General features: G+C 33.5%; 2 protein-coding genes across 2 annotated transcripts; one reads left to right on the forward strand and one right to left on the reverse strand.

The window, feature by feature from the left end:
* Positions 1-10,384: 10,384 nt before the first annotated feature.
* LOC134233169 (fibroleukin-like) lies at positions 10,385-12,980 on the reverse strand. Its single transcript, XM_062715159.1, has 5 exons — positions 12,857-12,980; positions 12,589-12,734; positions 12,331-12,427; positions 11,813-11,980; positions 10,385-10,641 (listed from the first exon to the last, which is right to left on the reverse strand). The coding sequence occupies exons 1-5, from the start codon at positions 12,978-12,980 to the stop codon at positions 10,385-10,387; spliced, it is 792 nt and encodes a 263-aa protein (XP_062571143.1).
* Positions 12,981-17,565: 4,585 nt separating this feature from the next.
* On the forward strand, positions 17,566-24,029 carry LOC134233170 (piggyBac transposable element-derived protein 4-like). The gene is made up of 5 exons (XM_062715160.1): positions 17,566-17,701; positions 18,902-19,090; positions 19,713-19,898; positions 21,396-21,562; positions 22,329-24,029. Exons 1-5 carry the CDS (start codon positions 17,568-17,570, stop codon positions 23,504-23,506), a joined length of 1,854 nt encoding a protein of 617 aa, XP_062571144.1. The 5' UTR covers positions 17,566-17,567; the 3' UTR covers positions 23,507-24,029.
* Positions 24,030-24,318: the final 289 nt, after the last annotated feature.

Consider the following 24,318-nt stretch of genomic DNA (forward strand, 5'->3'; position numbering starts at 1 on the left):
TTCGGGAGTAGGGAGGGCGGTTCACATCTCAGTCAAAAAATTCCAGCCAAGAATTTCCCGACAAGCAGGAGAAAAAAAAACCGAAAAAAAATAAACCAAAAAAAACAATGATAGTGGGGGTCAATGTTTTCTAAGTTAGGGGGAGAATGTCCAAAGTCATTTTTTATTTGCTTCAGTATATAGTAAGTCTTGTTTAAATAAAAAAAGCAGATTCCAGGAGGGGGGGGGGTCCAATCTCCCTACCCACTCCCTGTCCCTGAAATAACAATCTATTTTGTGATTCCAATGAAATAGTATATTTTTTTTCTATTTGACTAATTATACATATTTTGTTTCTTGTGTTTATATTATGTCTGTGTATTTGTCTGCAGAAATTATAACCTTGCCCCAGTTGTTTTAAGTGGGATTGGCTATACAAATGGCTTCCACATTTTATAGGTTTATTTCTTGTGACAATTAAGACCTTTTATTTGGGTCCCATTAATTTTTACCTCTGATCGCTTGACCTAGGATACACATTTTTACAAGAAAAATACCAAACTCTAAACTTGGCCTAAATTTTGATCAGAAGGTGCTAGGGCTTTCATGCTTAACATGTGCATTCATTGTGAACTGTCAACAGGTATAAATATGTTTGACCTTGACCCTAGCGTTTGAACCACTTAAAATAAAAAATTAACCTTGGCAATTAACTTTTGAACAGGAAGTACTAGGGATTACTATTTCACATGTGCATTCCTTGTGACAAGACTTTCTTCTTATACCAACAATTTGAACCCTTTGACCTTGACCTTTGAGTTTGACATATATTTGAGAAACTTCAACCTTCGCCATAGACTTCCATACTGGGACATCAGTGTTTCAAAAACACATCTTGTCTTCATTATTATTTGGTGGTGTCTCCATATGAGGGAAGATGTATTTACAACAAACAAAGAAATTACTAAAGAAAATTTAAAACATGAATATGTTGGTCATGCATATCTGTACATTAAAAAAAACAGCTTTTCAAATACTGCAACCATATTGTAACCCTTTCAAAACACTCATTTGAGCTTTTCTGGTTTTCTTATCATATAACGTCTGTCGTGACGTGTCGTCCATCTGTTTGTCTGAAAACTTTTTACATTTTTTACTTCTCTAGAACCACTGGGCCAATTTTACCCAATTCATATAGAAATATGTACATTTGTATGTCAGACTGCCCATCTGTCTCAGTAAATTTAACCTTGGTCATCACGGTCATATCTACTGAACGAGAAGAGACAAGGCATTCATATTAAATATATGTACCTGTATTAGTATTTACCTGTGAGAATGGCATGGATTTTTTTTTTTTACATGTGACCCAGAGGTTTGACCTACTTGCAAAAAAAATAAATTGTTATAAATTCATCATTTTGAAAGAGAAAAGTTAGGGCATTCATATTAAAATGCATGTATATTATTACCTGTTATAAGACCTTTCCAAATAAATCATGACTTTTACTCTGTGACCTTGACCTTGAAGCCTAACCTACTTTTCAAAATTGTTGCATTTGCTTATAACTTGTGATTGAGATTAAATATGACTCTCACATTTGACATGTACATTAATTACTCATAAGAATTCAAGGTGTTTCCCAGCATGCGATGCTTTTTTACCCCTTGACGTAGATGTTTTACATAATTTTCAAAATATTTAACTCGCTTAAAAGATGATTAGGCTTCTGTGTAACATTGAGGAGGACTTCGGGGAAGACAGGGCTTTTTGCAAAAAAAACGTCATTTTTCCACCCCCATTTGACCCCCCGGGGAAAAATCAAAATAACTTAACCTTACTGCACATTTACATGACACCACCAACCATCTCCCAAAAGATGATTAGGCTACTGTGTAAAATGTAGAAGAGGTTCAGGGAAGACGGGTCTTTTTGCATATAAAAAACATCATTTTTCGACCCCCATTCGACCCCCTGGGGCAAAATAAGAAATCCAAAACCTAACTGCACATCTACATGACACCAGCAACCATCCCCCAAATGGTAATTAGGCTGCTGTGTAAAATGTAAGAGGAGTTCAGGGAAGATGGGGCTTTCTGCATAAAAAAAAGTCATTTTTCGACCCCCATTTGACCCCCCGGGGCAAAATCAAAATTCCAAAACCTTACTGCACATCTACATGACCCCACCAACCATCTCCCAAAAGGTGGTTAGGCTGCTGAGAAAATGTAAGAGGAGTTCAGGAAAGACGGGTCTTTATGCATAAAAAAACGTCATTTTTCGACCCCCATTTGACCCCCCGGGGCAAAATCAAAATTCCGAAACCTTACTGCACATCTACCTGACACCACCAACCATCTCCCAAAAGATGAATAGGCTACTGTGTAAAATGTAGAAGGAGTTCAGGGAAGATGGGGCTTTTTGCATAAAAAAATCATTTTTCGACCCCCATTTGACCCCCCGGGACAAAATCAGAAATCTAAAACCTAAATGCACATCTACATGAAAGCAGCAACCATCTCCCAAAAGGTAATTAGGCTGCTGAATAAAATGTAGAAGGAGTTCTGGGAAGTCGGGATCTTTTGCATAAAAAACGTCATTTTTCGACCCCCATTTGATCCCAAGGGGCAAAATCAAAATTCCAAAACCTTACTGCACATCTACATGACACCACCAACCATCTCCCAAAAGATGATTAAGCTACTGTGTAAAATGTAGGAGGAGTTCAGGGAAGAAAAGTGTGACAGACGGACGGACGGACATGAGTAACAACAATGTACCCGAACTTTCTTTACAAAGTGTTGGTATAAAGATTCAATTGTTTTAAACAATACGTATTTTTGATATTGTATGTAAACCTGAAGTTTGAAATACATTTTGTTTCAGATTAAAATACTATGCTTGCAAAGTAAGGACTATATTCTAAATTCATTTTTTCTCTTTCCAGTTTGTGCAGATTTCATTAAGCGTGGTGTCAAAGTTTTAAATATAAACACATTCCTAATGCAAAGGTGTGTACAGCAACATGAAAAATGCATTGTTTAGATTTTTTCACGTTACATTTTACAAAAGCCAAACGTATCATATTTTAATGAGACCGATTCTAATTACTGTATTTCTGCCCGAGGGATTTAGAATTTTTTTTTTCTGTTATTGTTTTAAGATTAAAAAAATCGAACGCTTACCGTCCTGATTTCTTTTGGGGTCATCCTAAGTGTCAATTGTTACTATTGAACCCTATGGGAAAATGTTGGAAAAGCGACAAATAAATCATTTTTTCATATTTTTTTTTTTTAATTTTTGCCCTAGGGATTTCTTTTTCATTAAAGTAGATGGAAGTTGTAGTTGAAAGTCACAAAATTGTAAAATTAAAAAACAAGACCATCTAGTTGGTCTAGGAATCAATTACGAAGCTTATTTTTTCAATATAGCCCAATTTCTCTAAAATGACCACATTAATGCAAATCAGTGCAGATGAATCATTGGTACACAATTTTAACGGTAAAATAGCAACTGTTGGATCGCTGGTATGTTTCATTGGATGGTCTGTCATCAGATTTAAGTATAATATCCATGGACGTCCTGAATATACAAGCGCAATTCTCCAGTGACATGCTTTTCTTACAAAATTGGAAAATGTTGACGTCGTTAAGGCCATTTCAACATTTTTTTCTAATTAATATTGTACAAATCACCCATTTAGACCAGTTTGGGTTTTTAAATAATATTTATTTTGTAATTTTGTATTTTGAAACATAAGGAGAAAACGAACAGTTTTCAAGATCCATATAACAATACAAAGTAGGAGCAGAGCAAATATAGAATAATTTCACTGACCTTGCGGTTATCTAATTTCTATACTAATATTTAAGTTAATCAAAAAATCTTTTAAGATTATACAAAAAAAACCCATGTGTCCTTGACCTCTGTTTCGTGTCCTTGACCTTATCTTGCACATCTAAGATTCCTCTATGTTCCTTGCCACACCAGAGAGCTAATCTGACCACGCCTCCAGGGCTCGCCATTAAATCTTCGTCACTTCCGGGAGAGGGGATGGGCGCATGGGCAAAGACCTTTGTTCCGAAGTTCACGATTCTCGGTGTTTATGAAGGACTTATTCAAACTGTAGACAAGAAAGAGGATTTTTATTCACATTGAAGACAAGAAGGAGGATTATTATTCACAATGTAGACAAGAAGGAGGATTTTTATTCACATTGTAGACAAGAAGGAGGATTATTATTGACACTGTAAACCAGAAGGAGGATTTTTATTGACACTGTAGACAAGAAGGAGGATTTTTATTGACAATGTAGACAAGAAGGAGGATTTCTTTTCACACTTTAGACAAGAAGGAGGATTTTTATTCACACTGTAAACAAGAAGGAGGATTTTTATTCCTACTGTAGACAAGAAGGACGATTTTTATTCACACTGTAGACAAGAAGGAGGGTTTTTATTCATACGGTAGACAAGAAGGATGATTTTTATTCATACTGCAGAAAAGAAGGAGGATTTTTATTGACACTGTAGACAAGAAGGAGGATTTTTATTCACACTGTAGACAAGAAGGAGGATTTTTATTGACACTGTAGACAAGAAGGAGAATTTCTATTCACACTGTAGACAAGAAAGACGATTTTTATTTACACTTTAGACAAAAAGGAGGATTTTTATTGACACTGTAGACAAGAAGGAGGATTTTTTTCACACTTTAGACAAGAAGGAGGACTTTTATTCACACTGTTGACAAGAAGAAGGATTTTCATTCATACTGTAGACAAAAAGGAGGATTTTTATTCACACTGTAGACCAGAAGGAGAATTTCTATTCACACGGTAGACAAGAAAGAAGATTTTTATTCACACTGTAGACAAGAAGGAAGATTTTTATTCACACTTTAGACAAGAAGGAAGATTTTTATTGACACTGTAGACGAGACGGAGGATTTTTTTTTTTCACACTTTAGACAAAAAGGAGGATTTCTAGTCAAACTGTAGACAAAAAGGAGAATTTTTATTCACACTGTAGACAAGAAGGAGGATTTTTATTGACATTGTACACAAGAAGGATGATTTTTTTTCATACTGTAGACAAGAAGGATGATTTTCATTCATACTGTAGACAAGAAGGAAGATTTTTATTCACTCTGTAGACCAGAAGGAGGATTATTATTGACACTGTTAACCAGAAGGAGGATTTTTATTGACACTGTAGACAAGAAGGAGGATTTTTATTGACAATGTAGACAAGAAGGAGGATTTCTTTTCACACTGTAGACAAGAAGGAAGATTTTTAATCACACTGTAGACAAGAAAGAGGATTTCTTTTCACACTGTAGACAAGAAGGACGATTTTTATTCATACTGTAGACAAGAATGAGGATTTTTATTCATACTGTAGACAAAAGGGAGGATTTTGATTCATACTGTAGACAAGAAGGAGGATTTTTATTCACACTGTAGACAAGAAGGATTTTTATTCATACTGTAGACAAGAAGGAGGATTTTTATTCATACTGCAGACAAGAAGGAGGATTTTTATTCATACTGTAGACAAGGAGGAGGATTTTTATTGACACTGTAGACAAGAAGGAGGATTTTTATTCACACTGTAAACCAGAAAGAGGATTATTATTGACACTGTAAATCAGAAGGAGGATTTTTATTGACACTGTAGACAAGAAGGAGGATTTTTATTCACACGGTAGACAAGAAGGAGGATTTTTATTCACACTGTAGACAAGAAAGAGGATTTATATTCATACTGTAGACAAGAAGGAGGATTTTTATTCACACTGTAGACAAGAAAGAGGATTTTTATTTACACTGTAGACAAGAAAGAGGATTTATATTCATACTGTAGACAAGAAGGAGGATTTTTATTCATACTTTACACAAGAAGAAGGATTTTTATTCATACTGTAGACAAGAAAGAGTTTTTTTTTTGAAATTGTAGACAAGAAGGAGGAGTTTTATTCTTGCCCGGTAAAATTATAAAACGAAACAAACAAAATGAAAGCTTAATGAAGCTTAATGAAGCTACCTGTGAAACCAGAGAAAAACGTTTTCTGTGCATCCATCTTCTCGCCCGTCTTTCTGTATATCTGCCCCCTAGCTTATTCTCTGCCCCTCTGTCTGTCTCTCCCACTCTGTTTTTTGCATTTTTTCTACATGTAAACACTGGCAGATTTTGAGCTGATTTTTTGTATGAAAACGAAATGAATTTTTATATTTAAGTAACATATTCCTAGTCGCCTGTCGGTGAAACCCGATGGACTAAAGGTGTCCTCTGCTGTGGTCCCCCACCTGTCCGCCTGTTTATCCGTCCATCCAGCTTCTGTGTATTTTGCTTGACCGTTATGAGTTATAGATAATTTTCTTTATTTTTGTTCCACTTCAATGATTTCTAATAAAATTTTTACTTTTAGAGGGAATCAGATCAAACTTGCCGGTAGGGGAGTGATATTACCAACACTCTCACAACGTTTTTTTCAGATTCTTTTAATCCCTAAATTTTCTTTACTTTTAAGTAATTTTGATCAATATGGATTTGATTTGGATTCAAATATAAAATTTATAACATATTCTGAACTAAAATTCATTCTGAAGCATTAGGATCTTATTATTTTCAAAGGTAGATAAACAAGGGACCAATGGTACTTACAACATAGATACATTATATGGTTGTTTCCATTCGGGTATTTAAACAATCTACTTATCAGATAACTTGACTATATACAATGTGGTCAATAAAGCATTTTTATGCCCGCGTGAACAAAGTTTCGGGGGTGTTGGTCGTGTCCGTCCCTCTGTCTGACTGTCTCTCTCTCTCTCTCTCTTTCTCTCTCTTCGTGTGTCTGTCTGTTTGTCCGTTTGTACGCAAAAACTTTAATAATGCCCATAGCTTTCGATTTAGTGGAGTTTAGTTGGTAACCAACGTATTTGATCTGCAATTGAGAAAGCTTATCCTTCGCCATGTTGCCATATGGCGGCATCAGTGTTTCACAAACACATCTTGTTATTGCATGCTGTTGTTTCTTAGGATGTTTTAAGGCGTAAACCCCATAAACCTGGCTATATATGTAAGCAACTAATTCATAACATGCTTTCATTTTTATCACACGCGTACATTAACAAAAAAATATTTTTGTCAAATTTCTCGAATTTGTATTTGATCAAAAAATTGATACTCTTTCATAAAAAAAATATGTACATCATATCTAAACACCTTTGATAAAAAATTATATCGTTATTTTATTTTTTAAATTTTTGCTTTCTACAAACCTGATTTTAGAGTTTGAATAAAAAACTGCACATTAATTCTAGAAAATATATTTGTGCAATGTATTAAAATGGTTTATTTCTAATTTCACCCATGAACATTATATTCCTTTGTTATTCAAAATTAAAATAAAGTTTGGCTTAGGTTTGCTAATGCTCGTTAGAAACCATTCTATTGTTACACATACCACGACGCAAAAAAGAGAATACTTTCCCTTCAAAATTAATGTCTACTGACCTTGGATACAGCGGATCAAATTTTATAATTTTTAGAGCATACAGGACGTAAAGCAACAACTCATATTGTATCGTTTGTGTTTCAAATCTGAAGATGATATAATTTTTTTTCTTGTCCTTTTTCTGAAGAAGTTGATCTGAACGATTTCTTTGCATTTCGTGCCAATGTTTTGACATTTGACGACAATGAAAGACTCATTTTTGATAATTGGACACAAGTTATCAGAACTGGAATCCTAACGATGAGGGCGTGACAGCAGTTGACCAAATCTTTGGCCTCCTTTTGACTTATCATAACGACGGCAGGTGGCGCTGGGTGACTGAGAGAAACTACACGTACAATACAGGAGAAGACGGACTTTAACTCTTCTTTATTTGTGAGGATTCTCCATTTTATTTGGAGCATGAAGAGTGTTCTGTTACATAATGATTCATTCTCTCTAAATTAAAATAAACATTTGCAACCATTATCTTTTGTTATATAATTTCATTAAGCATGGTGTATAAAGTTCTAAATCATTAAATGGAGTATTCTTAAGTTAACGTTCGATTAACGTTATATTTGTCTCATCGGAAGTCATCTAGATTTATCCTCGGATCGTAAATTCCTCTCCTTGGAAGAGATTTAGATTTATCCTCGGTTTGTATATTCGTCTCCTCGGAAGACATCTAGATTTATCTTCATGTTTTAAATAATAGCATGCACACAAAGACAGACAGTGCATTATATTGTGTCGTTATTTTCCCAAGGAAACTGACTGGGATCTCCTCTAACCATACATACAAACATTTTAGCACAAAGTGTTGTTTCTAAAATTTCTATTCGTAATCCAAAAAATAAGGGGCAAATATATTTTGCTGTGACGGTCGGTCCAGTTGTCTGTTTGTATGTAATTTTTTTCCTGATGTATTTATAAGTCGGGAAATCAGTTAGCCCTGACAAAAGCCTTTAATTGGTTTGAGCTATGAATTTCATATTTCACAGGTTTTTTCTTTAGTTTGACGGTCAGTTTGAAATTTGGAATTTGAGCCTTGGTCATATGAACTATGGCTATAATATTTCACTGGTGTATTCAATATGTTAAAACTTTTCCTAGTGTTAAAGTATTTTTGACTTTGACCTTTATGTTTGACTCACTTTTAAAGAAATATTCAAAATCTTATTCTTAGCCATAGCTACCACACAGTTAAATCAAGTGATATCATACTCCTCACGCTTATATTGTGTTAAGACCTTCTCTTGAGTACAAGCAGCAATGACCTTTAACCTTGATCTTATGGATTTGACCTACTTTTCAAAACCGTTAACTTTGGAGGTATTTACTGAAAATTTAGTACAAAGGGTTAACCTCTTTACCGGTTCATTTCTTGTGGTAGGAGCTTCTCTTGAATACTAATATTTTCTTTTTATTCTTTATCCTTTTATTTGGACATCTGACTTTGACCTCTTTTGAAAATCTTTGGTAATAATTTTTGAATGGTTGATTTCGTGACTTTAATATTTCCCCTGTGTATTCTTTCCGAAATTCTATTGGGCATCATTAATATTGACTCCTTGACCTTGTCCAGTTTGACCTACTTTTGAAAATCTCTAACTTTGGTCATAATTACTGAACTGTTGCTGCTTTTATGGTTTTTATTTTAGAAGGTAGACTCGTTGTGAGGAACGTTTCTCTTGGTACCAAAACTACTTTTATATTGACCTTGGTGTTTGACCTGCATACGACAACATTTATCCTAAGCCTCTTTGTTTCACAAACTTATCTTGAATTTTTATCATTAGCTCCTAAAACTTTTAGTATTGATTTTATAACAAATTTCAAGTTGTAGTTTATCAAATCTTTGGATATACTAGTATATAAATTATCGTATACACATTGCATAAAGGAGAATGACTTGTCACACATATTGAATCATTTTTTTTAAAGATGTAGTCTCATAATTACAAAAGTTTTAGCAAACATATTGATTAATGTTAGCTTGCTTTTTATTTGCAAAAGCAGTTGCAAATATAAGATATCATCTTTCAAAATATAATAAATCGGTGCTCATTTTTTTCTAACTCCTTGTCTTGTTTTGCAAATTTGATTTTTTTTCTAACTTACTTAAATTATCTCTAGCCTAAATAATGAATTTAAATGATCATTTAAATGATCTCAAATTTTGCTTTTAAGATTTGTGTTAGAGTGTTTTGAAATTAAAAAAAAACACAATAAAAAATTACAGCCGATTTAAAAAAAATTATCTTAACATCTTTATTACAATGAAACTTGTTTTATCCGACATGCACGGGGAACAGATTAAAAATATATGTGTTGGAATAAACAAGATGTAGTATTGCAGTGTGTAAAGATCATTGAGACAATTATAAATGACAAACGAAATTAAATGGCTGAAATCACAGTAAAGAGTATTGCATGTGTCGGATTAAACATGTTCCACTGTAATAGGTTTAACAATAAAGTAATCTTCATCCTTATTCTCAGCCCAGTTATCTCCATTTATCAGTGTTTGTAAATAACACCGAAATATTTCTATTTTCAAATTTATTACAACACATATAAAATACATCTTTTACTGAATACATGTACATCCAGTATCGCTTTGCAGAGCCCTCAACCACCTTCTTTTACTGTTTGTTACTTGATGTTAAATATAAAAAAAAAGAACTCAGCGATAAAAATTAATTTAAAATCGTCTCTTGAGGGTTTCCATAATCCATGGATGATCTTTCGTCTGTCAAAACAATTAAATCAATACTTTACAGATAAATGTATAGTAGCATATTTTTTTTTCTATTTCCAAAAAAAGCAACTTTTATAACTGAAAATTTCAGAGTGATACAAAAAGAAAAAAAATGGATATTAAGATTTAATGATGTTTACCTAGTTCCGTCTGATCATCATGGTGGTCCCCCTCACTGATATCCAAATCGTTACTGTGGGATACCATGGTATGGTCCAGGACTCCGGGGACCATTGATCGTTAAGGGAGGCGTAGGTACAGCCGTTATACCACCAGCCTCCTCCGTACACAACAGCACAGTTACAATTACTCCGCCTGTCATTATCCCTGTCCAGGGTACTGAAGTACATCCCAGACAGATCTCCGGCAGAATTACCTGTATCTAACATAGCGTCCCCTGTAAAATTAAACAAAATAAATCACAAGGATCATTGATGTATAATTCTTCTATCTAATTGTCATTTATAATACTGAGGTACTTCTAAGATAGACAGATTAAGGTGATGGAAAGAGTGATAATATTTATTTAGTTCAGTCCTTGAATTTCCTGTGTCTTAATACTGGCACCTGCAGATTTAGAAAAACGATATAAAACAGAGATAATAATTATTAATTTATATCACATTGATTTTAATACTGAAGTACGACGGAGATACGCAGTTTAACGTGTTGTTTACTGAAAAGAGAGATAAAAATAATACAAAACAAAACACTACACAATTCACATAGCATCCTTTCTAGTGTAACAATAAACAACAGACGTGTTACACTTTTTAAGCATGGTATTATTGGGGGAGGGGGGGATAAAGGTCACTGGAAATGTAAGAAAACATCGCAAAATAAAAATTTAATACTTGTCCGAGACCGTGTCTTTAAACAGGTGTGACATGCAATACTAAGTAAATCATTAATAACGAGATAAGATATGGTGTATCTGTGAATGTTATAAGAATGTTATAAGATGATAGATTTCCTATTAAATAAATTTAAATGTGAGGTCTTTTGAATTTGGCTTTTTAAGCTTTTTTTTATTTGAAATTTTATCCGATCAAAATTTTTTTGTCATCAAATTTTCGTAAACCTTTCGACATTTAAGATCAATGACACACAGTAGACTTCCTATTCCGTAGTAGTAAAAAATGTGAATCATCGAAAATCAGACTATCATGTTCTGTAAACTTTTTCCGTATCAGTTAAAATGTAAATTATCAAAAATCAGGAAACCCAAGGTGAATAATAATGTTGAACAAATGTAATTATTGGATTTATTTGTTTAAAAAAATTACATAATTTTCCTTGTACATAAAATGTATAATTAGAAATTTTATCTGCTTGACAATAACAAATTTAATATCTGCTGAATACGTGAATGGTACCTGCAAGTGATATTCTGAAACACTAAATTTGTTTAATTAGCGTGGAATCAAAAACGTAAACAGAATACAAAAAAAACCCACATCTCTCTCTCTTTTTCCAGAACTTTATAACCTGTCAATACAGAACAGAATAATTATGAAGATATACGTAATTTGAACCTGATTTTTAGAACTTAACGTGAATACACAGACCTAAAGTTCCCCTGGCAGGTCCTGCAAGAAAGAGTTTGTATTTCCCTGCTTCATTGGAGACAGAGAATCGGTCATACATTTCATACAGCGTTGTACCATTCTGGAGAGTGATGGTTACATACAGGGATGAGGTCTTTTCTTTTGTTAATTTATGGATTACGTCATTCCCTGTAATAAGCTATATTTTAAATCATCTGAGAAGTTCATCAAATACAATTAATTCTTTTAAAATTTATTTGAATCTACCGTAATGAAAAATCAGATTATTTTCCATAGCTGTAGACAATATTGCTAAATTTGGTCTAATTTGAATATGCCGCTAAATGATATTCTTCTTTTCTATTTTTCATTATTATTTGAAATATCAATTAAACACGATATCTGAATATCGTAGAACACACATTACCTGGTCTTAACTTTAGATCTTCATTAGGCATTATGATTTTTTACTTGCCACAAGAATTTCTTCAAACTTTGAATGAATAAAAAGTTCTTATTTGAAACCGATTTACACTTACCAATCCAGACGTTCTGTTCTGGTGAACCAAAGCCATTCTTATAATCCGTCCAGGTCCTGTCAAAGGTCACGGATCCGTCTACGCGTTTCTGAATGGCCTTTGAAAATTAACATGCGTAACAATTCAATATATTGCTTCGAACAATCATAGGATCCATAGGTTATGATATAAACTACAATAAAATCCTACAATTCTTAAAATCATCGATACAAGGTGTGTTATATTAAGTACTTTTAATTATAAAATAAATAATCCTACCGTCCATCCATCGCCCATCGTGGTCATGTCGCAGTAAACACTTATTGGAATGGTTAATGTTCTGTAGGGGTATATATCATACACCCCTGTGATGGTTTGTCCATTTTCTTGAAGATCTTTGCAATCTTTGGGCATGCTAGAAAAATCTAAAAAAAAAAAAAAAAAAAGTACAGGAAACTTGATAAAAAAAATATTCTGTCCCCTCGAGAAGGACCTAAAAAAATCAAAGAAGCTAAAAGAATAAAAAAAAAAAAACATATATAAATACCGTTATCTGAGTAGTATCTCCAGCCGGCCTCCTCAGACGTACCAGACGTTAGACTTTTCTTGTGGGTACGGCATTTCTTCAGTTTAGGATTAAAACCAAAAAACACGCACTCCCTTTGACACATGGTGGCGCACTCAGTCAACGATTTAGCATAATGTTCCCCTAAAAGGTCATTGTTTGACTTCCTATCATTAAAGTCAAGTTTCGCTGTATATTTCTGAGAAATAATGGTAGCTTTAGATAAAGCTAAGAAGCCTGCAATTAAAGTGATAACCCACTGATTGCTCATTTTTTTTTTTTTTTTTTGCTGCGTACAAATCTGCCGCGTTCTCGTGAATCTATGAAATTCTGCTAAATAGTCTTTCAACAGCCAGATATATATATCGTACCATAATCAATGTCTGAAAAGCGATTGGCTAACTGTTACGTATTCTATATTTCACTATTGTTTCGGTATCGATTTTATCGAAGTTCATATGAATTGTCATGAATTTTCATAAACGTTTATTTTGAAATTGCATTTTAAAATGTAACAAAAAAAGGAGTTCTGTTTTTAATTTAGTTAATGCCTGTTATGTTATGATGTTGTACAATGTTTTTTTTCTTAGCTACATATGTATCTTTTAAATATGTGATTTTGATATATATATTCCTTCATCATCTCAAACTGAATGAAATTGGAAATCAGCAATTTTCTAAAATTCAAAGTGAAAAATTATCTAACTCTAAGACATTATAAAGAATTTATTGATTTATTTCAACTTTGATACATAAGCCTCTAAATGTTAATGTAACACTATAAATCATCATTATTATATTTACTTTTGAGTCTTATAAAAGACGTACATTTGTAAGATACAAATATCAGAGAATTCTATAAGGATACTTTTAAGCGTGTTAAAAATAAAAAAAAATGAAAAGTACTTATAATAGATGTTCAAAGAGAATCGTAATACCTTGTTAAAATGACAAAGGCGTCAAGACCTGAGGGGGGGGGGCTTAACCATTATAGAGACAGTGGTAATTTTGATTTACCTTTTTTGTTGATATGCCCCGCCCCACCCACACACACACTTTCGAATTAACCCCCTCCCCCCACTTTTAATTTGCTTCCGACGCCCATGAATGAGACCCAGATTGGTGAATTTTTTTAAGGAAAGGAAATAATATAAGTTGTAAAACGTGTTTCCGAATCCTGTTTGTAATATCTACTGTGTATTCATGATGTTTAATTTCAATGACATACAGTTAAAACTAAAATGGTGAATAGCTAATGTTGCACATGAATCGCACACTTATTATTTTAACTTAAAAAGGCAAGTGGTCATTGGACTTGTTGAAATAATCCTTAATCTGCACATAGAGACAAAGAAACAAATCGGGTGTAATGTTAAAGCCTTCAGTTAACAAGTCGGGTGTAATGTTCTTAAACCAGATGATAAAAATAGAGATTAAGCGTCATGCTATCGTCTTCATGAAACTCTAACATCACATATTTTCGAGGTTTGAAAAAAATATATTCGTTTATGAGGACTTGATTTGATGGTTAAAGAATTATTTAATAGTAATATAGTTGGAGAAATTATATTATGATAGACATACATTCATGGGTCTTTTATTTTATATCTTAAGAACCACGGAAATAAATACCTTACAGAAAATAGTGAATTCACAGTTGTTAACTAGGTAAGCAAAGACGTAATGAAAAAATGTACACATGCAATTGTTAAAGCAGGTACAGCATAAAGCTGGCAGAAATGTTGCCTTAAGTAAAAACGTCAACTGTGACAGGTCAAGTTGGATGCAGGAAATAATTAAAAAAGATATATTTTCTTGGTTGAAATATCTTGAAATAAACTTGATTGTCAATACATTTTAGCATACGCAAGCAACTTTATTTGCGGTTAATATCACTGTATGTATAAAGTTGCCGTGAATAGAAAACTGTTTTACATTAACGGTCTGAAACTTTCATTTTTTTCGATGAGGCATATCTTTCGTTATGCTAGATTACAGAAAGTAACTTTAAAACACTGCTAAGTTTTTAACACAGAAGGCAGTCAGACAGAGAGAGCTTATGTTATCATTTTGTACCATTCCTGTCAAATTTAGGAAGTACTAAGGTTACATGATCGAGTTTTTTTTCTGTAAGTCAAGGCAACGCAGAGAACTGCTTGCTAAAGGAGGAATAAAAAGTCGGCTGCCACTGAAAGAAACCATAAAAAAAAACGACAATAGAACTATTACAATCTATCAGCCAGAGATGGATTGTGAGTTTTCAGTATTAAATCCTTAAGTAAAAAGCCAAGGTTTTTGCAGGGATCGTGTGACCAAAAGAGAATCATATACAATGGATTTTTTTTTTTTGGATAAATTATACATGATAAATTATACACAGTCTTTAGGAAACAGATTAGTCTCATATGTATTATACAGACCCTAAACTGTGCTACTACACCACTTGAACTGTACGGTTCGGTACGCTCTTGCACGGAACGGTACGCTTTGTGAACAGAACGGTTCGTTTTGAGAACGGTACCTTACGCTTTGTGCACGGAACGGTTCGCTTTGTGCACGGACCGGTACGCTTTGTGCACGGAACGGTTTGCTTTGTTCACGGTATGCTTTGTGGACGGTATGTTTCGTTTCTTGCACGGAACGGTTCGTTTTGAAAACGGTACGCTTTGAGAAACGGTATGCAAATGAAGTGGGCGGAGCCTTTTAGATTTAATTCTTGATTGGATGCTTAAAATTTATTCATTTTAAATGACTTTTGAAGTACTAAATGCATGTTTATAATTATATTTCAGCCAATAACAAATTAATTTCTCAGTTACAATTTAAACATTTTACACTACAGCGGTGATGGAGGAAAAATGAAAAAAAAAATGAAAGGAAGAAAAAACATCATCCCACTGATGTCTTTGGCATTATGTATAGATATGTATTAATATATATAAAATCGAAATATTTCCGTATTTAATTTTTACGTATGCTGATCCTTCATTTCAAAAAGGAAAAAAAAAATTAAATGAAATATATTTTCACTTTAAAATAAAGCTGTAACATAATTAAAAGGAATTAATATATACCGGATATAATCTTGTTCTATACATATAACGCTATGCAAAATTATAAATTATTTTTAATTGATTGATCTATAGAAATAAATATGACTATTCCTGCTTCATGTTTATTCCTAGTAATTATATATGTAAAAAACCTTATAATATCTTCATTTTTTTTGCAAACTGTTTTATATCATTTTTCATAAGATGTATTTCAGAATGAAGTAATATTTATACTGCAGTTTGCACAGTTTATTTGCAAGAAATTCGGCTGGCGATTTTTGTATGCAGCGTGATAGTTGATCACAGTTTTATTAGTAAGATTATTATCTCTGTATTCTTCATGTTCACTGCATGTAATATTTTAATCCATACTTTGCATGATTACAGATTTTCAGTAACCGGTTAATCGATTAATCGGTCGGAGCGATGCTAATCGGTTAGCAAATCCGTAATCGGTTAGTTGGAAAAAAATAAAATATATGTAAATTTGAGCGCAATTTCCTTAAATTCCCTTCTGTATTTCTTTTTAGAAAGGAAAGCGCTGCAGAGATTTTTATTTAGTGTTTTTACACATCTTATAATTAAGATTATTTGGAATTAATTATATACCTCTTCAGATAGAGTTCGCAGGGCAATTAGTTAATTTGTAAGTGTTAATTACTATTTTTATAACATCATGCCGTTACCCAGATAGTCCTGTACATAACCGGTAATCCCTTTTAATTATTGTAGGTCTATATGTTGCCGTTTTCTATTAAATTATTTTATTATAAAATACGTTGTGAAGTGAGAGTTCAGACACAGTTCTGATTATAGTGACAACGCGGAATTAACTTCTTGAAGATCTGCGTTGGAAAATTATCCCGGTCTTATTTCTCAAGCAAGATTCATGGTTTTCTTAATTTTTCTTGCCTATTGAACACTGCATGAAAAGTCGCGTTTAACCCTTTCACGTTCGTATCGGTCAATACTGACCGATAAGCCTTCTTTTTTCTGACATGTTGCTGAAAAAAATTAATAGTTTTGCTTAAAATTAACGGATTTTAAAAAATCAGGTACCATTTTAATCGTGAGACTCCGTAGAATATAATTATATGCAAAACGATTATGAAATTTAATTATTTTATGTCTCAATTATCGGTTAATTCTGACATCACTGCGAGAAAAAACTCCGAAATTATGAGTTTTATTAGTGCGCGTTTTCTACAACTTTCCTCGTTATTGTAAAAAATAGAGGTAATGTTTCAACAAAAAATTTATTACCTAAAAATGCTGACATTTTGAAGAAACTATTGATATAATTTTTTCACAGATATGTAATAAAAGAATTGAAAAATTCTTGGCTTTAATACAGTAGTCAAACTGGCACTGGCGTAAAACATAAACAATCGACTATAAACACGTATCCACAAAAAGTAAAATCGGAATAGGAAAATGTAAATTAAGTTTTGAAAAGTAGAAGAATGTACCTTTCATTTGGTATATTTTTGAAAGATGTCAGTTGAATAAATCCGATACATAATCCACATTGAAAAGCCAATTACATTTGAATTTTCGCGCGGTTTGCGGAAAAGAAAAAAAGAGGGCGCAATAAGCGCTTCCGGCACTATTATTGAGAAGGTAAACAATCGGCGGTGAACATGGATTTTGAGTTTGACGAGTTACTTTCAGAAGACGAAGAAGATTATTTAGATTTATTGTTGAGTGGGGAACTTGTTGAGGAAAGAGACGAAAACGATGAACAATTTGATCCATCAAACCCCCATCAATTCAGGTAAGTTTATAACAGCCTCGACAGCGATATAGGCTACACGCTGTAGAAAAATTCAAGAATTTTTTTTTTACTGAGACCTAATATAAAAATAATTAAATCGTAGTTTATTATTATGGCCTAACATTTCTTTTTTCTTCGGAATTATTTTGATCCTACATGTAAATAAAAAAAATTATGAGGGATAATCTCGACATCATTTACTCAAGATACTGTATACAGCACATGAGCAACAGGTGCCCGTTACACTCCACGGTTCGTAAAAATAATATGTTATTCATGGAACAGAATCAATGTATACTCGCTTCTCATTATATCGCGGGTTCCATTGTATCGCGGTATATTCCAAAAATTCAGATACATAGCTCATATCCTTTCTGTTGAAATACTATCTGTTTGTCGTCCGAATGTAAACTTTTGTGATGATTGAAAAGTATGGAATATGTGTCGGTAATTTTTTTATTCAAATAAAACGTAATTTTACATATTTCCATTCCCGTTTCTATCATATTTAGATCATTGATTTTATAACCTAGCAAAACCATAATAAAGTTCATGTTTTGAAAGTCTTTAGTTTGTATAATTGTTTATTTTTTATGTAGAATTACACCGTAAATATAAAAGTAAAAATTAAAGTTCATGTCAGCCACAAGTTTCCATGTTTTCTTATGCCGCGATACTATGAGACTCTCCAATTTAGGATGTAAATAAGACTTCCCTTTTTAAAAATAGACAACAAATTAAACAATGCAAACTTGAGAAATGATTTAAAACTGAAAAGTTAGGCCATAGATTGGTTTATGGATAGTATTTGACGAAAGTTAAAGTAAAAAATTGGAATAGCACTTTTTATGCAAAAGGATTAAGTACCGCGATATTATGAGACACCAGTATACATAACTTTTATACTTATTGATAACTACTGTACAGTACGTACGAAATCGTGCTATTTAAACATTTCTCCATTAGACATATCATACTTTTCCTTCATTCATGGACATATAGGCCTATATGGAACTTTTTTCTCCCTTAACTAGACTTTTTTAAAACTATCTGTACAAGTTTACTGCACAAAACAATACATTGAACAATGTACATATATTAATTTTGAGCGCCTTTTTATTAAGATCAGTACACTCTCAAAAACATATTCTTAGTTCACTGTAGTTTCTTGACAAGAAATACTTTTGAATTGTATTTCAGTCAATCCCAGTCTCCGAGCAGTTCCCAGACTCTGTCCCAGAGTACGGATAGCTCTGCTAGTCAGGATCCAGTGGCAGGACATATATACTGGAGAGACCAGAATGACAATGATGATGGAGTTAGGGACCCCAGATTGTCTATGTTTAAACCACGTCTTCCTCCTGGCATTCAGCTTGGCCTCTTAACCAGGTACTAATATAAATGCATTTACTTCATACTTGTATGAAAGGCAAAGGGAAGTTAAGTTTGCCAGTTAGTATGAAAATTGCAAACATCCATTACAAGTCATATGAATAATTAAATAGATATAAATTATTTCTGCAATACAACTATCTGTTCATCTTTAGCTTGTGTTGATTGATTTCTTGTTTTCATTTGTTTAACGTCCCTCTCAAGATTTTTTCACTCACAAGGATTAAGACATCACCATTTGCCTGTGGAGAGCTGCAAATTTTGTCCTATACTTTGCACTCAAGGCCATTGAGCAGTGAGGGATGTTTTTCATGCCTGCACCTACTGCGACACAAAACCTGAGTTTTACTTTATACAGTCTCATTAGATATGAAGATCTGGAATTCATGTCTCACAGTGGGATTTGAACCTGCTACGTAAGAATGAACTCCTTACTCTGTGACTCTAGAGCAGACACTCTAACCACTGCGCAACATGACTCTTTAGCTTGTAAAAAATATGTTTGATTGAAAGCTTGTGAAAGTTATGTTTGACTGAAAGCTCGTAAAAATATGTTTGATTTAAACACACATTTTTGCATTCAGTTTTTTTTTTTTTACAACAATTATGTAATTTTTAGACAGGCAGTTCAGGCCTTTCAGAAGCCAGTTGATTTTTTCCTACTGTTCCTGACCCAAGAGATAGTGCTACAGATTTGTATTGCCACCAATCACCATGCAGAGGCTCTGCTATCCAAGGGTCAGAATCTTTCATATGCAAACAGCATGGGTACCTGGACAAGGGTCACTGTTGAAGAGATGTACAGGTAATCTATGAAATAATGTTATGAACAAGACAACTTTTAGTCTGTCAGAGTTGGAGTATAGTATGATGTTTTTTTTTTTAGCTCCAATAGGCTTTTCTCGTATCTCATTTAGTCTGGCATCTGTCTGTCTGTAAACATTTTACATTGATTTTCAACTTCTCTAGAACCTCTAGACCAAACTTAACCTAACTTGCCACAAAGTATCCTTACTAGGTAAAAGGGGATTCAAGTTTGCTCAACACCTTTATTTTGATTTATACCTTTTTTGTGAGTTGTTTTTTTCAAGACTTCTCAAATCAACTTACAGTATCGGTAGCAAAGTGTAATATCAAAGTTATGGTGATCTGGCCATTCACATTATTGCTTAAGGTCAGACGACAAGTTCCTCAAAAATACATAATTTTTCCTAAGACTTTGTCATTGAAGTAAAGGTACTTAAAGAAGTTTCCTAACAAAAAATTAGGATACGTTACCAGGCAATTGGACAAGATACCACAGGGTCATATTTCTTATATATAACCCTTATGGGCAATCTCTTGAATGGTCTATATCACAATTTTGGGTGTACTTATAACTAAAACATTTTGAAAACAATGTAGAAATCAGAAGAGAATGACAGATATAAATATTTTTTTATATAATACCCAGAGAAACATGACATATCTTTGAGGAAAATGTCGTCTGACCTTAAAGCAAATTTTACAGCAAGTTTCAAACACTTTTTAGCTCACCCGAGCCTAAGGCTCAAGTGAGTTTTTTTATCACATTTTGTCCGTTGTCCGTCCGTCCAGCTGTCCATCCGTCTGTAATCTTCTTCTCAAGAACCAATGGTCCAATTTTAATCAAACTTGGTACAAAGCATCCTTGGGTGAAGGGGAGTTTATTTAAATTGTTAAAATGAAGGGCCACGTCCCCTTACAAGGGGAGATAATCAAGAAAAGACAAAAATAGGGTGGGGTCATTAAAAAATCTTCTTCTCAAAAACCACTGAGCCAGGAAAGCTGAAACTTTTATATAAGCATCCTTGGGTAGTGTAGATATTAAATTTTAAAAATCATGACCCCCGGGGATAGGGCGGGGCCACAATAGGAAATCCAAGTTTTACATAGATATTCACTGTATTTAGGAAAAATCTTTTTTAGAATCTTCTTCTCAAGAACCACTGGGCCAAGAAAGCTGAAACTTGTGTCAAAGCATCCTGGGGTAGTGTTGATTCTAGAGTATTAAAATCATAAAAGGGAAGAGGGTAGTGGGGTACGATAGGTATAGCAAGAGGGGGAATCTGGTAAAGAACTGGATCACCCAAGTTACTCAGGTTGAGTGATGTGGCCCATGATCTCTTGTTTTTTCATGGGGGTTGGGGGGGATTGACTTGGATCTTGGGTTTGAGGTTTTGAATTGTAATAAAATTATATACTTAAGACTTTTGGGATAATTGTATTTTAAATATGCTATTTTGTAAATTAAATAGATGGTTTACTTTATTTTCAATTTCAGGTTTGTGGGCATTCTAATCTACGTGTCTATTGTGAATTTCCAAACTTTAGAGAGATATTGGTCAACCTGTCCCCTGTACAAAAACAATGTTGTTTCATCTGTCATGAGCATCACAAGATTTAAAGCCATTTTGTCTTTTCTGCAAATCAATGCTGATTCTGATAAAGGTGAGCAGATATTTCTTGTAAGGAAATACATAATATTATTCATAATACCCAAATTACAATGTTACATGTATGTTATCATGTATTGAGGCTTATGTAATCCCAAGCTACTTCAGTAAGGGGCAAAATTTTAATAATGGTCTTCAAAGGGAATCCAAATGTAACTATAAAAAAATTCAATTCTCAGTTTATGGACATACAGCAGTCTTCGCCAAATCTTTTTTTCAGCACAAGCCCTTTGGGCAGGTGTGATCACCAATTACGCAAGCCCGAACAAATATTTACATGCCCAGAATTTTATCAAGTTTATTCTTATTTAATCTGAAAATACAATCTGTCAATTTCTTGTCCCGCCATTTGTTTTCAACCTGTACTCTTTTTGTGTCTCTTTTGCGAAAGAGTTCCTTCAATTGGAGATCACGGTAAAATAAGATTTCGGTAAAATTTTACTTTTTTTTTACTTCACTTAGATGGAAAATCAAATACTTTAAAGTAAATTTTATGGTATGGGTCTTATTTAATTTAATTATACCGAGGCTTATGCCTTAGAATTAACATGCCCTTCGGGCTTGTAAGTGTACAATTTCAACATGCCCACTTCCAATTTTACCAGGTCCCGGGCATCGGACTCCCGGAATTTGTCGAAGACTGTACATGTATTTGAAAAATGACACATTGCCAAATGAAGCCTTTTTTCTTATACTATATCCATGTATTATACACATGTATGGGTTTTAAAATAATAAAATATTGTTTCACTTCTCTTCAGATGATAAGCTGACAAGAATACGCCATCTTTTGGAACATGTGGAATCCATATCGCAGTCCTTGTTTCAGCCATACGAGTCTGTGTCTGTGGACGAAAGGATGGTAGCATCCAAGCATCACTACTCAGGAATCAGGCAGTTCATCCGTGACAAACCTATTCGTTTTGGTCTAAAGTTGTGGGTGCTTGCAGATTCTATCACCGGCTATACCTATGCATTTTTTGTTTACCTTGGCAAGAAGAGAACAGAACTCAAAAACAAAACAAAGGGACTTGCATACAATGTGGTGATGGAATTGAGCAGGACACTTTTCAATCAAGGATATAGAATTTATACTGATTCTTTTTATACCACCCAACATTTAGCTACAGATCTATTACAGAAAAAGACATATCTGGTAGGTGCCGTGAAAAGATCCAGTAGTGCTATGCCCAGTTGCCTGAAAGATATTGAATTGTTTGAAAAGGTGTCCACTCGAGGAGATTTTCGATGGCATAGGGACGGTGATTTTGTGTATGTGCAGTGGAGAGACTGCAAAACTGTGACCATTATTTCTCCTATTCATAAAGGCTCTGCAACTGGAAACTGTCAGAGAACTGTAAACGAGCGGTCGGGCTATAAGAGGAAGCAGCTGATGCAACCAGTTGTTATTAAGGACTACAACACCAATATGGGAGGTGTGGACAAGTCAAACCAGATGTTAAATAAGTATCCATGCTATATTAAGTCAATCTTCCATTGGTGGAAAGTTTTGTTTTTTCATAGTATAGACATAATGATTGTGAATTCCTACATAATTATGAAGGAATTCATGAAGTGTGAGACAGAAAGTTCACTTCATAGGGGTTCAGGTACCTTTGGCCACCTCGAGTACCGTGAGAGTCTTGCACTTTCTTTGATGAACTTGGATGGCGATCAACTTCGTGTTCCTGCTAATGTTTGTAAAGTTCAGTGCTTACCGATGATATCAGTGAATCGGAAAGACTGCATATACTGCAATGGAGAGGCATCTCTAAAAGAACAGAAACTGCCAAGTACCAAGACACAGTATTTTTGCGCTAAGTGTGAGGTGCCTCTTTGTTTGCAGAAAGAGAGAAACTGTTTTCTCAAGTGGCATTCTCCGGAGGGAAGAACAGTTCAGGATTGGGCTAAAACTAAGGGAAGAAAAAGGAAACTTTGAGGTTTAATTAATCACTTTTGTTTAGAGTTTTTGACCTCTCCATGTGTATATATGTTTTTTTCAAATTCCATTTAAGGTCATACGCAACGTAGTTTTAACTTTTTTGGATTCTCCCTTGGAGTTAAAGAGTTCCACTAAATGAAGGACCTGTGTGCAATATTTTTAATGTCTATATATAGATTTGTTCTCCTCTTCTTAAACAATTTTTGATGGAAAAAAATTCTGGAATTCATGTTTTTTAATTTTTGTACATTTTTATTTGAATAATGCAAAAATTTTCAAAATTCGATATCTTTTCAAAACCCCTGGTAATGCATGCTGATTTTTTGTCTAAGAACATTTAATGATATTATAAGTTTAAATTTAGAATATCTTGGAAAATTATCAGAAGGTAAGATACGTTGTGTATGTCCTTAAAATATACAATTTGAGTGTTTTATAAGATGCAGCAATTGGCCTCTCCATGTGTCAATATTTATGGAATGAAGCTTATTTCAACTTATGTTATCCGATATAACATAACTTGGGGCAGTTTACGCTTTATAAACCGCGAAGTGGTTTATAAAAAAGTGTAAACTGCCTCAAGTTTCGGATAACATAAGTTGAAATAAGCTCATTCCTTATAATTTAATTTAAGTGTAGACATTGAGACAATATTTCCTCCGGAAAAGGCATCAATTTGAGCATAATTTAAAAAATAACGTCAAGCGCAGTAATACGTTTCTGATGTAACTCATTGTGACGTAGGCAAGTTATGTTATACAAAATATTATATCTTCTTCAGAATGATTCATACTAGGAAATTAAATTAA

Source organism: Saccostrea cucullata, unplaced genomic scaffold (assembly GCF_032062105.1).
Source record: "Saccostrea cucullata isolate Sc308-1 unplaced genomic scaffold, CSIRO_AGI_Scuc_v1 ctg3304, whole genome shotgun sequence".
NCBI lineage: Eukaryota > Metazoa > Mollusca > Bivalvia > Ostreida > Ostreidae > Saccostrea > Saccostrea cuccullata.

Bases quoted from the DNA above. Each gene is read 5' to 3' on its own strand.
- LOC134233169 (XM_062715159.1), bottom strand. From the start codon at position 12,980: ATGTGTCAAAGGGAGTGCGTGTTTTTTGGTTTTAATCCTAAACTGAAG. The intron at 12,735-12,856 runs GTATTTATATAT...TTTTTTTTTTAG, and splicing joins GAGATACTACTCAGATAACG to ATTTTTCTAGCATGCCCAAA. The intron at 12,428-12,588 runs GTAGGATTATTT...TAATTTTCAAAG, and splicing joins CGATGGGCGATGGATGGACG to GCCATTCAGAAACGCGTAGA.
- LOC134233170 (XM_062715160.1), top strand. From the start codon at position 17,568: ATGGATTTTGAGTTTGACGAGTTACTTTCAGAAGACGAAGAAGATTAT. The intron at 19,091-19,712 runs GTACTAATATAA...TGTAATTTTTAG, and splicing joins CAGCTTGGCCTCTTAACCAG to ACAGGCAGTTCAGGCCTTTC. The intron at 21,563-22,328 runs GTGAGCAGATAT...ACTTCTCTTCAG, and splicing joins CAATGCTGATTCTGATAAAG to ATGATAAGCTGACAAGAATA.